General features: G+C 40.2%; 1 protein-coding gene across 1 annotated transcript in view; it reads left to right on the forward strand.

Moving 5' to 3' along the window:
- The window catches only part of suclg2 (succinate-CoA ligase GDP-forming subunit beta), a 93,814-nt gene that overhangs the window by 10,890 nt on the left and 66,111 nt on the right, over positions 1 to 16,813 (forward strand). The window contains exon 2 of the mRNA XM_041033444.1: positions 9,233 to 9,374. Coding sequence (XP_040889378.1) covers positions 9,233 to 9,374 — 142 coding nt within the window. The remainder of the gene's footprint in view (positions 1 to 9,232; positions 9,375 to 16,813) is intronic.

A 16,813-nucleotide genomic window follows, 5' to 3' on the forward strand; every position in this document is an offset into this window, starting at 1 on the left:
TTTGAGGAGCTACTCAGTATGGAGGTGTTTTTTAACTCTTCACATTTAAAACATAGCTTTTAATGTTATCATGTTCCTTTATTCTTGCTTCACAACTCTGAAATATGGGAGAAAGTTTTTTTTTTCACTTTGTTTCTTCTTTGCTTTTCAGAAGTCCAGTTTTGCCTGTCAGTTTAGCATGGCAAATGGCGACAGTACCCATGAGGCTCAGTCGACATTGTTACAGGGATGAAGCCAGTCAGACGTGCAAATCAGACCTATAGCAAATTCTAAATGGTTATTCTGTGCAAAACACTGCACTATAATTGATGAATTTTTGAGTGTATTATCAGGTTTCTAAAAAGTGCAATCTTTAGCTCACCATTTGGGTTTGAAACAGAATGTGAAGCTCTGGGATTCAGTGTTTCTTACAAAATGGCCAGTGGGAATCAAAGTTTAGTTCTCTCCTCATATTGTAATGCTCACAGACTTGCACTGCAGACTTTTTTTTTTTTTATCAAAGAATTGCAGATTTTCTCTTTCTTTGAAGGATTGCCTGGGCATTGTATGCCTTTATTTGAAAATGGACAGACGAAAGGTGACAGGAATTGAGGGGAGAGAGACACAGGGAAAGATAAGCAACAAAAGTTTGGTAGAAGGTAGGTAGCCAATGAGAATATTGTGAGCATAATATGTGTCTTAGCCACAAACATACTACAGTTCCCCTGTGCTAGAGATTTTCTAAAACCCTTAATGCCTTAAATATCTCCTCACACTTTTCATCATAACAAATCTATAACATTTCAGTACTTTTGAAGATATTTTAAGGAAGATTTTCTGTTTATTAGAGAAGCAGTATTCAGTTGTTTGATGGATTAAAATCTATTTTTAAAAATAAAGATGTTGGCAGGTAAAGCAACAGGTTGCCTCCTGTTTCCTTCCTCAGTGTTTACCTCTGAATGGTTGTCGAACCAGATGTGCCTGCATGCTGGTTTTATCACAGCATTGCTTGACTTTGCCATGACAGATTTCACAAACAGCTGTGGTTATATCAAGCCTCACTTCATCTTTTTAATTAGGATTTCCACTAGTCAAGAATACCTGCATGTCAGAAAGTCTTTGTAGAACAATTGGAGAGTAGTAAAAAATATTAAAAAAGAACTGCCGTTGTGAGTCATTGTTCATTACCAGCTGCAACAGCGTGGCTGATAATGTTTTCAAATTGTGAGTCTGTGTGTGTCGTTATGGCAGAATCTGGTGTTGGAGACATAGAGGCACCATAGAAGTGGTTTTGAGTCCGTCTGTATATGTCTGTCTGTTGTGCGTTAGCATCACAACCTTACAAGATACAGTCACAAAACTTTACGTAGTTGAGATCAAAATGAAGGCCAAGTTTGAAGAAGGGTGTGGTCTGACCCATGAGTACTGAGTACTCATGTAATACTACTGAGTACTCATGTAATACTACTGAGTACTCACGGGTTTAGAACATCAATTTTATGAGGGATGTCGCAGCTGGTCCTGATCCCATTGTGAGATGGTCTTTAGTTGATAACTCAGTTTCTGACATCAGGCTGTCATCAGGGCATAATGAAGAAACACTCACACAAGAAGTGATTCACAAACAGGTGGAGTTCAGAAAACTCATTAAGACAGCTAATCATGTGTCATTGTTCAGATCATCAATAATGGCAGCCAGGTAAAAAAAATGGAAATAAAAATGTCAGCATCATCCTTTGAATCTCTAATATCAGTCAACTGTTACACTATTCACTGCAAAGTAAATCATCATTATTATTACCCATATTTGTTTTGGCTCTCCAACTGGTTATATGACCTGCATGCACACAAACACTGGGGGTTAATGTGTGCCATTTTATGCACTTGAATGTACTCCAAAAAAAAAAAAAAAAGAAAAAAACAATTACATGCCTCAGGTATGCTGCCTATAAATATTGATTCTGAAGTTATTATAGTGTATTAAAAATCATCAAGTAAAAAAATTGCAATTTGTTTCTGATTAGATTTTTCTCCTGCATCCCCAATGCATTCACATTGCAGTCTATACCTGCCAGCCTAGTGTCGCACTACGGTTTGCTTTAGTTACTTAGGTGGGTAGCTTTGCTGTCACCAGTGTGGAAAATTGTCTTCGGCTTCAGTACTCACTCTATAAATTAAAAGCAAGAAATTTGTATCTACATTAAAATATAGCAATATTAAGACATTTAAGGTGTAATTAGGAATAAAGAATTCATTGGCACCGAGTCTCGTGCACATTTTTGGGGGTTTGTCATGGCCTATAAAGCTTCCCTAAAGGTAAATTCTCAAGGTATCTACACTCAGGGTGGGAAGGATTTCTGCACATAATCTGAACGACATTATTCTTTATATTTAATATGTATTACCTGATAATTGTTTTCCCATATCTATTTAGTTATGTACTAAAGTTAAACTTGTTGGATAGATGAGATGAAGGCAAGAAACAAAAGTTGTGTGTATGCATGAAGTAAATTACTCGATGCCACAACAGTGATAAACAGAACTGCGGGCTGAAAAGTAAGTTACATAACTAAACAGTTATTTGTCAGTCAAGCAACAGAAATTTTCTCAATGTTGTCTCTGAGGAACATTTGATGGTTTTCTATCTGACCTGCATTTTGGCTTTACTGTAAAGCACTTTGTAACTGTCTACAAAAGTGCTTTTTAAGTAAAGTTTATTATTATGTATTGTGCTGTCTTTAGATTAATAATGTTGAAGTTTATAAGTGTCAAGTGTAAAAATGTAAAAGTTATATTGTTTCTTTAGTTCAGGTAATTTGTGTTGGAGTGGGTGTTCGCGTGCCTTTTTTGGGTTTTGAAAATGGCATCGGAGTGAGCGCTCCTCTTGACGGTAGGATGACTAGCATCTTGGACGCTCCGCTCAGCGGCGCTACGTGAGAACAGTTGAGAACAGTTAAGAAATAAACGGAGTGTTGCGGCTTAAAAGTTTGTGGATGTTTGTGCACGCTTCGACCTTTGAACGCTACAGTCTGTAAGTATTATTGTGTGTAGTTTAAGTTGTGCATTTAGCGTGTTATTGGTGTAGTATTTTATTTAGCGGCTAATTTACATATTGTTTAGCTTGCTAGCTCCTTTACTCTGTGAAATGTGTACTGTTTTTTGTTGTTTTGAGCGGATATTAATTTGCGTTATTTTCTCAGTTGTATTTCAGTTTTACAAAATAAAATAAATGACGGTGTGTCTTAAAACGAGAACAGTCGCACTCGTCGTTTGATGTTAGCTGGCTGTCTAGCCTAGCAAGCTTACGCTTGGCGAGGGCAGCACATGTATCATCATGCTTATGTCCACTTATAGGCAACATTGTGGACTAGATATCAACGTCAGTGGACTACATTACTGTATGACTAGTGCTGTGATGTCTACATAAAACAGTGGCTTCAAAAAGTCTCCAGACCCCTTCACGTTTTGCATCTTTTATTGTGTTGTTTTGTTTCGTGTTTGTACTCACGAAGCTATTCAGTCCTTTTGCTGTAGCACTCTAAATTGTGGTCAGGTGCATTCTGTTGGCTTTAATTATCCTTCAGATGTGGGAAGAACTTGATTGGAGTCCCCTTGTGGAAAACTGAATTGATTGGACATAGTTTAGAAAGGCTCACACCTGTGTATGTAAGGGCCCACAATTCACATCGCATCTCAGGACAAAAACTAAGCCATGAAATCCAAGGAGCTCTCTGTAGATCTCTGCGATAAAATTGTGGGAGATCAGGGCAAGGATATAAAACCATTTCTAAAGGTTTGAGTGTTCCCAGGAGCTCAGTAATTGTAAAATGGAAGAAGTTTGGAATCACCAGGACTCCTCCCAGAATTGGCTATAGCCAAACTGAGTAACTAGACAAGAAGGGCCTTGGTCGGGTAGGTGACCAAAATCCCAACTGTCACTCTAACAGAGCTTCAGATGTCCTCTGCAGAGATGGGAGAACCATCTCAGCAGCACTCCAGCAATCTTCTTTGTGGTAGAGGGGCTAGACAGAGGCCACTCTGTGTAAAAGATAGATGACAGTCTGTTTGCAGTTTCCCAAGCAGCATTTAAAGGACTGAGAGCTTGAGGCAAAAGATTCCCTGGTTTGAGACACAAATTGAATTCTTTTGGCAGAAATTCAGACACTGTGTCTGGTGAACACCAGGCACTTCTCATCACCTGCCTAATACAATCCCTATGGTGGAGCATGGTGGTGGGAACATCATGCTATGAGGCTGCTGTTTAGTGGCAGGGACAGAGAGAGTGGTCTGAATTGAGAGAAGGATCAATGCAGCCACAGGGTCTGAATAGAAGAGAGATTTTAGTTTTTGATTTTCAATAAATCGGCAGAAAAATTCTGAATGTTTTCAGCTATTCATTGACGGTTACTGAGAGTAGATTGATGGGTAAAAATGGCAGTTTTATCCATTTACAATTAAATCTACAACACAACGTGACTGTATATTGTTATTAGTGCGCAAGCAAGCAAGTGGCCACCTTTGATATAGGTTATCTATGGGTCTGGTATATACTAAAAAGTGCCACGGGTCTCTCTCCATTCTCTGGTGTTTTGCCCAAGGTAACTGTCAGTGCCTGGAGGGACACCTCCAGCACCACTTGACTTCTCCAGTAAGCAGCAACTGTTATTTTGGGATGTCTGCACAGCTCCTTTCCACCCTTATTCTCACTTTTCCTTTTTGTTGGTGACAAAGGAGCCATTTCAATTGAGGCCTGATAATGTATCTGCATTAGATTCCTAGTTATCAGATATACATGTTTTTTGCCTTTCTCGACAAAGCTGTGTCTTAAATTGGCAGGAATTGAGATTTGAGTGTTATTGTCCTTTTAGACTGTCTGACTTCAGGTGACTATTGTCACCCACCACTGGTTTTAGAATATTTCCCCTTGTTTGTCCATGTTTTTCATATGAGTCTGTTCATTGCAACTGTGTTCATTTGTTTAAGAGGCAGTCATAGTTTCCTGTATTAAGAAGCAGCCTTATTAGGACTTTTCTGAATTGGCTAACAAGGTTTCATTTCTGCTTGAAATGGATCTTTTGTGAGCAGATGAGTCACTGAAACTGTTGGACTTCTGAGAAATTCATTATAAGTCAGTTTTCAGATCACATTAATATTTCCAAGCATTGTTATAAATAATTGTTGGATAAAATTAGTAATGCTGGAGACTACAGCCGGCACGGAGATTAATGCTGCTATTGTTATCTTGAACCTCCCAGTTTCTCTAAAAGTTATGCCAAACGTGACAATAGTGTGCCGTCACTGATGGATTCTTGCCTCAAACACTAAGCTGTTGTCTGAGTTTCACATTCAAAAGCTTGGACGAGTAGAGTTGAGATTGACTGTGGAGAATTGTATTGCTTATACAGCCACCGGTGTGTTTTTATCCAGCTTAGAATGCTTTCCACACTTTGCCAGTATCTGATTGCAGTGAAAACTGGACTGTAGTTTGATATTTTTTGGGTCTGGATTCAAAATTTATCTTCATGGTTAAATGCATAGGGATGGGAGTTAATAAGACTTTATTGATACCAGTGCCATTATAAATTCTGCTTGTTGATTTGATTCTTTATCGATTGCCTTAATGATTCCTGATCAGATTAGGCCTACACGGGTTTTCAGTGTCAACACAGCTGTTTAATTATCTCTGAGTCTGAACAGGCTGTAGAACGAGATCTAGCTGTAGCAACAGTCTGTCTGTCGTCATCTCAATTAAATAAAATGAGACATTACTTGCTCAGCATTCGTTTTCATTTAAGTTTTCTCATTCAAATAACTGTGTCTTCCTCTCTGCCCTGACTCCTTCACGTTGCAAGTTTACAGAGTTTGATGTTGTTTTTCAATGCAGAACTTGTGGAGGAAAAATGCTGGCATCAATAAAAGTAACTGAGACATATAGTTCCGATGATTTGGACAATTTGGAAACTGTTCTTGATTCCCATCCCTATAGACGTGTTAGTTTCCCTTAATATATTTGAGTGTGATCCGATTGCTTTGACAGGCCCTCATCTGCCATTTTCTTTAGTCAAACGTAGACCAAAAGATGGACTGACAGATGGAGACGTGCACCCTGGCATCAATGCTGATCCTCCCAAGGCTAACAGTTTGAATGGCAAGGGAAGTGGATGTTTTAAGAGAGGAGGCCCTGCAGGTATCTGACAGCAGTCAAATGAGTCCACAAAAAAGAGAAAATCTGTTCTGCAGCTTGGCTCATTAAGGCTGTGTGGATAGGTTCTGCTAAAATGGACATGTAGGAATAAGCGATAGGCAGGAAAAAAAGAGTGAAGGCTTACACACAAGCCATGTTCTGCTCAAAGATGGACAGATACAGACAGATCCATTTTGTCCAGATTCATTTTAGTTTGTCCGGAATTCCTATATTTGTTTTTCACATTTATTCTTTTGTCATTCATATTGCTTTTCAGATCTTTATGCAGTTCTGCCGTTCATATATTACCCTGCCTTTGAACCCGGGCTGCTGCGAGAGAGTCATATCATCAGTATTGGCTGTTATAAAGTGCTATGGAGGATGCACTTGAAAGCAATGCACCACATTTACACATACAAACAACAATAACTGAAACATATGAATAGTAAGGTATCACAGGCGAGACTGCAGAAGTGACCCACAGATGCCCCTCATTACTGCATTCAGTTATGCGAGAGAAGACGCCAATATGGATCAACATGTAGTGTTCTCCCGGAAAACAACCCATTTTGGCTCTAATGAATTCTCCTGACAGGCTCTCACGAGAGTTAGAGAGGAGAAAGCATGCTAATACAGTGTGCTGTGGCACAGGGACGGTTGGTCTTGGCATGAATTGTGGATTACCAGTCATGCGGTTTTGTTTTCAGTTGAGGCCCATTGGCGGCTGTGCTTCAGATTAAAAAAAGGTTTGACGTTCCGTATTAGAGCGACCATGTCAGGCTCATTAGCTTTAAATCACTAATAACCACTAAAGGTTAGTGGGGGTTACATTTCACTCCCAACATCATAATGGCTGAGAGATGCTGAATAAATGCACTCCCTTCCAACCCACCCACCCCTGTGTTCCTATTCTTTCCCCCTCATGAATGATGGAGTGACAGACCACTGTAAAAGGCACAGAGTGGCGTTGTCATGCCCCATGCACCACTGAATCAAATCACTGCCTAAAAACACATGCACAGTTCTTTTGTTTCTTTTTTCTTTTTTTGTTCCTGCTATACTAAGAGTCTTCAAAAAATATTCTCTTGACCATCTCCTCTATTTTTGCTGCTCTTGAATTCATCCTTCATTTGTCTTTCATTATCTATGCATTTGTTTTAGAATGTGAAATGGTGTGCATGCAGACACGTGTACATGTGTTTTATATGCACACATGCAAGTGCCTTTAAGGTAATCTTGTGATATCTGATTATTATGCACAAAAATGTACCTTTATTTTTATTTATTTATTTTATAACACGCCACAAAAAAGCTTTGTTTGAGTCCAAGCATCTTGAGACCATTGCTCAGTAGCTCCCTTCTACATAAAGCTGTTAGCTGTCCAGTTACCCGTTAAACATGTTTACTCTTGGTCATTCACTGGAACATGTTCTGAACTTTGAATGCTTCAGTTTATAGTTGTCTTTTTTCCAGTGCATTTTAGTGCTCACGTGTCCAAAAGGACATTTTGCTGAAATTCAATGTTTTGAGCTAATATAATCACGAGTATTCATATTTATTTAGCTATTTGCAATATCTCTTTAAATCAATATCTCACTCATATTATTAATGATTGGGGCCATAGTGAAAATGCGGCTTTCAGCTATGGAAATTCTTGAGCGAAGATTATTTTGTCTAGTAGTTTCATTTTCTTTCACAAGAACCATATTACCATATTCTTAGATACTTGTGCTGAGTTTATCTGAATATTCACACTGGCACAGTGCTGCTACTTTCATCCTAACTTTCAGTCACACCCAGCCTGGATGTCCATCTTTGCTGGCTGTTTGTGTGAAATAATTCCACTTATGACTGCCATTATTTTCGTCAGTCTGTTCAGAAGGACCCAGATTCAATTTCAAGGTGTTGTGCGCCGCCTGATCCCATTGCCATATTTTAGTTTTGTGTGTGTGTTTGTCCCCACAGTAATGTATTTTTCCTACCGTCAAGCATAGAAACAAACCTGGAGCAGCTGCCTACTTCTTTTAAAAACTGGTGATGATTGTTAAAAGCAGAATATTGACTGTGCAGACTTAAGCACAGCTGGTATGGTGGAGAGACTTGGCTATATTGATGTAGTATTGACAGTGTATCACTAACAATATTTTGGTAGTATATAATGGTGTATGGTGTCATACTGTATGCCAGCAACATACTATACAGCAGCATCTTAACAGTATCACAAGATGTCATTATCTTCTACATTATAATATGCACATGTGCCCCTTATGTTCATGCAGGTGTCCTTGAATAACTAATGTCTTATGTGGCCATAACAGGTGTAACAGTGGATAACAGCTTAGGTCAGTTTAACTTCTCTTAGTAAGCAACATAATGCAGTGCAATCCTGATGTTATTATCATGTTAGTTTAATCCTCGCTGGGTAAGGAAACGCACACACACTCACACCGGAGCATCATTTACATGCTGAACCATAATTTACCTCGCAATCCTTGTTTTCACTTTCCTTTAATGGCCTTTCTCCTCTTAACGACTCCCTGAAGATTTTTCCTGTGAAAACATTTGCATGCGCGCACACACACCCATGCACATACTAGTGTGTGCTGGAGCAGAGGGATTCTAACTCTAACACAGCCCGTCTCTCTCCGTCACATTAAAAAGCCAATTTCTTTTTAATAGCAACAACAGCTGGAGCTGACAGGGCCTGTGTCTGCTGATGGAGCAAACAGCTCCTGAGCCTTCCTGCAGCTCAGGCCAGGCTGCCTGCCTCATTACAGGAAAAGGGGAGAGAGAATAAGATGGTAGGAAGGTGGGAAACGAGGAGGAAGGATGTAGCGTGTGCACTTTGAGGCGTCAGGTGTTAGACATGTTTTGGTGTCTTATAATGTAAAACACCTCAACAGAGAGTGCACAGGCTTAGGGAGATGTTGAGCTGAAGAGTAAAATTGTTGTCATTAGGCATGATGGAACCCCCGAGATGGGTACCTTATAGCACTGTGTTAGCTCTCGTTTACTTAAAAGTCAGGCTCACTCATTCTGCCTCGCTCCTTCTCTTCACTTTCTTCCCAGTGCACCTGGTTGAGTCCCAGGAGGTGGCTGAATCTGCAGGAGTACCAGAGCAAGAAGCTGATGCAAGAGAGTGGCGTGGCTGTCCAGCGTTTCTATGTGGCCGACACAGCCTCTGAGGCCCTGGAGGCTGCAAAGAGACTCAGTGAGTAGGACACACACACGCAGACAAACTCACACATACACACACAAAGAGCCATGTGGTTCACCTTCCTCTGCAGAGAGAAAAGAGTAGCCTTCCTTAAATTGCTCTATAATGGTGTCGATAATCAGTAAGTCAACAAGTCAAGGTACCGATACTAAAAACAGAACTTTCATTGATCCGTTACGTTGCTGAATATTTACTTTGAGGAAATTAATTTTTCCTTTGTTTTCTTTTAATTCTTTTTGTTTAGTTAATACAATTCAAACTTCTGAAACAGCAGTGTTTCATGTTGTATTAACACAGACCGCCATGACCTACATGAAAAAATTAAATTGGCAGATTTCTAAGTTAAATCAGGAAATATCTGATCAAAGTTTTAAATTTCGACAAAGAGTTTCATGTCCTTAATATGTAAGTTCAGGATGGTCTTTTTTTTGTTTTGTTTTGATTTGTATTTCAAACTGTTTTGAAATGACATGATTGGTGATCTGAGTTCTGCGATGACATTTCATTTAGTAGAAATGGCCTCATCATTTTGTGGTGCACTGCTTTGCTGTGTTCACTGAACTGTATGTGATAAGCTCTTTGCTCCAGCAACACGTGAAGCTTGATGAAAAACACAGGAAATCGTCTGTTTGTACCTTGTAATCATGTGAGCACAACATTGCTTCACTGCTCAAGTGGTCACATGTTGTAGATTTACACATTAGTTAATTATTTATTACTTAAGTGCTGATAGATTTTGGGTTTTGTAATTGCTGTGTAATTGTACTGCTGTACACTATGAAACCATAACAGCCCTGTTTGTGCAGCATTGCTCTCCGGCCCTGACACAGGAGGTGCAAATGGCTGTGGTTAATCATGGCTGAAGTTTTATCAAGTTTAATCGCATCTTTGTGTGTTTGCTTATGTGTGGAAGCCTGTATTTTTTAAGCTTAGTGGTTGTGCCTGCTCAGTTTTTCATCACGGCACTCATCCGCGCTAATTTGTTTCACAACCTCTCGTGTTCAGTTTCTCACGCTTTGCATGTTTTTTTTTTTCCTGTTTGTTTTTCTTTTTTTGTTTTAATTTATTTATTTGTAATCCTTGGTTACAATTGGGGTTTTTGCCCCCAGACAGTCGCTCAAAGCCATTTAAGGAAGTGACTGGAACTCTTAATTTTATTCTTGTCGCACAAATCTTCACAAATGCATTTTACTCGGATGAACAAAGATGATTTAACACACATTTGTATGCACCCACACACTGCTTTCTCTTCCATCCCCTACCTTCCCTGTTCTACTTTCTTCCCACACACCAAACTGCCCAAAACATACAGTGTATATTTCCACCCTCAGCTTTATATTTTATTCAGTGTCCTCTCCAACTACAGCAGCGGCTTTCTGATAGTGTATCCAGGTTGGTTGTCAGCCAGAGAGATGCCACTCTCACGGCTGCCTTTGGGCTCCCGCTGCCTGGGGCGCTGCTTTCAGTGGCCCTGGTTACGATGCAGACAAAGATAAACTGAATAGGAGCAAGAGGATATATATTTTCATGACAGTACCTATATTGCTTGGTAGGGGAAGAAATGCAGAGACAGAAAACTCTGGGCAGAGGAATTAGAAGGCAATAGACAGCTTAATAAAACCCAGGCTATACTCAAGGGTTGATTTATTTTTAACTAAGGATTTGCAGTGCTTTTTAGATTCTAACAAGTCAGATAGGATTGGTCCATAATTATGACAACATTATCGAGCTGCATTGAAGTTTTGTGCTGGCAACAGAAAAGTGACTGTGCAAAAAAAAATCCTGCATATGTAGGTTATAGCAATATTTTTAGTATTTTAGGACATTTCTCTGTTGTACTGTGAAATATGTGCAGAGGAAAAGAAAGTTGATGGCTGAAAGTGATTTATCATTGATGATTGTTCACTGCAGTAGGGGTAAGTGCATGACTGCAGTTCTGAAATATTTTTATTAGTGTCTTCAACCAATATTTCAAGGCCAGTTGCAGAGGAGCCACACTTTCTTTTGCACTCCATTGCTTTCCAGAAATGGACAGGACACGTGTTCAAAGCCAAGCATCCGGTCTTAATTAGTAGCAGTGCAATCAAGTCAACTCAGCTGTAGCTGTGACCACTTACATCACGAGTGTTAGTAAATACCCAGCTAAACTGAAAACATGTGCCAACAGAAATTTTTGCAGCTCTGACAGTAATTTGTGGTCTTTTTTGTATACTGTGACTATTACTGGCTCACTATTAAAGCATGCAAGAGAGCATCTCACGACGCTTCATTTCATCAGATGCACAACGCGTCTGTGTGTGGCTCACTCTTGGGCTATGTTAGGTCACACATGAATGTGATAGAGGGTGAGAGAAAGAGGGAGATCAGTAACCTCTTTAGCTAAGATCTGTTGAGCTGAAATGCAAACTGAGACTGCCAAGCTTTGACTCCCAGGGGCTGACGGGGAGGCAGGGTGTGAAGCCAGCTCTGGATGGGGCTCTGTTTCAGGGCCTTCCACTGTAGAGGACACGGGGTAGGTCTGTGTACAGGGGTTGTGGATGGCTGGGGTATCTGAGCTGACCGGGAGAGACTTAAATGGATTTCTGCGTGGTGCTGATATCCTGCTGTGAACCCCTGGCTCTCTGCATACACAATAGACTGAACCAGTGAAGCATGGAGGCACAGACACAGATGAATGGTATGCGTAGGGTAAGCTTGCCCGTTTAAGCACGCAAACACACAGACACTCACACACACATATGCCCACCAACCAGTATTCTCCACTCTGCTACACTCACTTAACCATGAAGTGGTTTAGTTGACACTTCAATTGCAGCTATGCTATATAGAAACTCCTCTCACTCCTCTCGTGTACTGTAGAGTGGTCCAACTCTCGTAAAGTGGACACAGATTGATTTTTTCTATTACCGCTGTGGACAAATAGCTTAAAATCTTTCTCCTTCTCTATCAAAACATAAAAATAAAATATCCGACATGGACCATTGATTCCATTTAGCTTGAATGACAACTCTTAGGGGAGAGTTTACATTGTGGCAGATGGGTGACTCACAACCAGCCAATGGCTCATGGAAAGTAAGGTTTGATTTCTGTGGCCCCATACTGGGTGAGCTGCGCGGGGAGTTATCAGAAAGTCCAAAGTTTTTGTAATGTGTGCTCCACTGGGACACTGAGAGAATGGCACACTAACTCCTGCTGTCTGTCCAAAACCAGTGATCCAGATCCACAAGTCTTATACTCAAGCATTTAATTTTGGTGTTGTGTGTGTGTGTGTGTGGCAGCCCAAGCAGCTGTAGGTTTGAAAAATAAACTTTTGGTCCTTGAATTTACATAGCATAACTTTAATATTTCATTCAATGTTGTGATTCAAAACGTTGAAATTTCTCGTTGTTTTTTTGTTTAGCTGTCACATTTGCGTATTGTTGCTGTTTCTTTCAGGCATTCAGGTATCCAGTTCTTTTGTCTGCCTGTAGAGGAATGACAATGCTAATTGATGCAGCCAGAAATGTGTTACATTGTTCAAGGCTAAATGAGGAAAGTACAAGTAAATGTCTGTCTGGCAGAATCAGTAACTGCTGTGTGTAATGTGATGCTGCAGATCCTGCTTCCTAACATGTGACGTGAAAGAGGACAGAAAAATGAAGCCACACACTTTTGTGTGAAGTACTGCTCATGAGTAATGATTTTAAGATTCTGCACTATTTCTAGGTCAGCAATCATATTTAAGCAAATTTGGGCAATGACCGAATTGTTCATCAGTTATAAATAAGCCAGTTTCTCAAGTTTCCAGAAGATCATTGCTTTGACATTAGAACTAAGTGAAAGTGTCAGAAATCAGATTGTTACTCTAAACAAAGAGGGCTTTCTCAGCGTCACATCATGGCTGGACTAAAGGTTTCTAAAAAGGCGGTGCATGCAGCTCAAACGCTTTGCAAAGGCGGGATCAGTTGTATCCAAAGCTCGATCCGGCAGACCCAAAGTGACCACACCATCAGAAGATCAAAACATCGAGCTTAGTTTCATGAGAGATAGAAAAGCAACTTCATCACAGAGACAGAATTTACTAAAGAAAGAACACTTCGACTCCAGTCAGCAAAAGTACTGTCAAAAGAAGGCTGAGTTGTAGTGGTCTCAGAGGACGAGTAGCAGTTTCTAAACCACTTCTCAAGAGGGGAAACAAAGCCAGGCACTTGGGGTGGGCTTAGAAATACCAGCATTTCACAGTGGATGACTGGAAAAAAGTCTATTTACTGATGAATCCAAGTTTGAGATTTATGGCAGTAACGGAAAGTATGTAAAGAGATGAACTGGAGACAGAAACCGACAGTGAGACATGGTGGTGGGGATATTCATGTCTGGAGGTGTTTAGCCTTCTCTGGATTGGACACCTGCACCTAATTGACTGCACTCTGACCTCATCCCCATTGAACATTTATGGGGGTACCAGAAGACTGAGAAAGTTCTGTGACACCACATGAAGCTCTTTGGAACCTTGTCAAATCGTTCTGGGCTGACATGGATCATCAGGTTTTGCTCAAACATATTGAGTCCATATAGCTCGAGTGCTGTCATTAAAGCAAAAGAGCAACATATGAATTACTAAATGAATATGAGATTCATGTACATTTTTTTAAGCCTTGATTTTTCACTCAAGCTGTTAAGCCAATATTATTGCTTGCAATGAAAAAATTAGGGTAACATCCAAAATAAATGCTAAATAGATATGATATAATGAAATGATATAAAATGGTCTTTGACTTTTGGACGCCACAGTATATATAAAATCAGGAATGTTCTTGTAAAAAAAAAAAAAAAAAAAAAAAAAAGCATAGTTGTCAATAGATCAACAAATAGAAATATAGAAAATGTTTAAGTATAGACACATCATCAAACCATCTCAATAAGTAAAACCAATATTAAACCATCTATGAAGCAATATATTTACATCTCACGATGCAAGTGAGCATACCTGCCTTCAGGTGTGCAAGAGGGTATTACTGGTTAGGAAATGGAGCAAGAATTTCTTCCTTTAAATCTCCTGAATGTTTTGTGGCACATGCATTACTAACACTTGGTAACACTATTCAGATAATCCTTTCTCTGCAAAACTTGCAAGGTTGTTTTCTTTGGAAGATCTCCCTCTGCCTTGTCCAAATATGTTATCGATAACAATATACACCTTCAGTCAATGCAAGACTGAATTCCCATTTCTTAGGTAGTGACACGTGTGTACGCACACACACACGCACACACACACATATATATATTTGTTTTCAGGTTTTCCACAAAGGCCTGGCTGCTATCTTGCAGTCTTGAGATATCAGAGCAACTCCAGTAATGAATATAGATTCTGTGTTTGCCTTTGAACAAATACATATACACATACCTGTGCCCTGCTAAAGCCAAAGAGAATGTGATTATGCAGTCCACTTTTTGTGTCGCCACCCGCTTGACAGATGCATCTGTTGAGCAAATCTTGATGGATTTTCAGTCTGAATTCTAAATCAAAACCACATTCTCCCTCCCCCTCCTTGCTGCAAGAGCCCTTCATGTCTGTCATGCCTCCTGTCTCCCCCAGCAATCATTCATTGACAAAGCGGCAATGGAAGAAAACATCGCTTTGGATTCTTATCTTCGCTGCATGGTGAGCCTGTGTGATGAATGGGAGCAACCTATACTTGTGTATATATACACTTCATATCAGATGAGTAAGGGATGTGTTGCCCCTCTTTACTGTTGTCATCTTCCTGACTTTCCTTTGACGAATTGTGTTGCAATGGGCACCTTTCTGCTTTTGTTCTCTCCGTCTTGTTTTCAGTTCTCAGAGTTACCTAATTTCTTTCACTCCTCATTCACCTCAGTCTGCCTCTGCTGCTCTTTTTCACTTCTCTGTGCTAAGCACAGTCTCACTGCCAGAATGACAATTAACAGAGGTAGGGATCATTTTAATTTATTTCACTCGGCTATGAATATTCAGTGTAAACAGAGCAGTTTTTATGCATGGCTGTCAAATCTCATGTGTGCTTATTAGAGGCGTAGTTAGTTTGATATGTTGGCTTACTGAATAATAGCGAGCTACCTTGACATTAGCCAACTCTTTGATGAGGCAGGTGTGAGTGTGTATGCAGGCATGCAGATTTGGTTGTGGTTGTGTGATGGTTTGTTAGGTAGAGGGGAAGAAGCTTATCTATAGCATCCGCTCATCTTGCAAGACATGCTCATCAATTTCAGTCTGACGTGTATTGCTGTCTTAAGTTGACATGCTTGAAAGCACTCAACGATGCAGTTGGCTGAGGTGAACATCAGTTTCCTGCATCGAAAAACATAAAAAATTTTATTGGCCATGCTATATATAGCGGTTTATTTCCTTTTTTCTCCCCCAGAAAGGAGAGAGGCTCTTTTTTGGTTACTGGGGATCTTCAAGAGCTCTTAAGTCAAGTGAATGAGGTTCACACTGTGCCTCAGATGATGTGTAAATACAAGTAGCTCAAGGCCAAGGACACTGTTGTTGTGTGTATCTTAAAGTGATTGTTTTCATTCTGCTCATTTAGTTGTCTGCTCTCTGTGGCAGCTCAGACCCCCTCTATGCCTCTGGCCTGTGATCTGCAAATTGAGACAAATCTCATTGTAAACCGGGAACCGGCATCTTTCCACACAGTGTTGGCTTAAAGTGAATCATCCTATGTTTGCCTTTGTTTTAATGCCAGTCTTCAGAGTGAGACTTTAGCCTTATGGCTTAGTTTCAGATCCAGTGCATGGAATATATCTAGAGTAAATGTCTGTTCAGATACTTTAACGATTAGAATATTTTATGTTGGCTAAACAGCCAGCTTCTGACAGCCTCAGAGGATCTAGCAGCCTCATCGCAGCCATCCTAGTGTGTGGTGGGTTTTGGTGTTGAATTCTGAGTCAGATGTTTATATGATAATGCCAGTAGACATTTTTGTTTAAAAAATGATATTGGATTCTCACATCAATATATGCTGCACGCTCCAAGGTTGGTGAGATAATTTTACCTCTCTTAATGGAATCTAGTGGTATGGGTTTTCCATTGTGCACTGAAGTGCAAAGGAGATTCCCTGCACAGCAGCCTCTGCTGGATGGAATCCCAGACCTGTCCACTGCGTTTCCCCATCACTAACAGTGTGGAGAGAGTTGGTACACACCAGACACAGAGCCAAGGGCATGTTGGAAGGACCCAGTATCCCGTAGAGGGCTTGGACAACTGGAACTGTGATAGGACAGACAGGAAGTTCCTGGTCTGTCAAATCCTGCATATTTACACTTTGGGCATGGAGAGGAAGGAATACTGTTAAATTCCAATTCCTTCCTCACTACAGGGACAGGAACAAGGTTCATGGCAGGTACTAAACCTGCACTTCTGTGTATTGCGTTTGCAGCACTCTACTGACCACAGATGTATGGAGATTAGCCAC

The sequence above is a fragment of the Toxotes jaculatrix genome, chromosome 3 (genome assembly GCF_017976425.1).
Source record: "Toxotes jaculatrix isolate fToxJac2 chromosome 3, fToxJac2.pri, whole genome shotgun sequence".
Taxonomy (NCBI): domain Eukaryota; kingdom Metazoa; phylum Chordata; class Actinopteri; family Toxotidae; genus Toxotes; species Toxotes jaculatrix.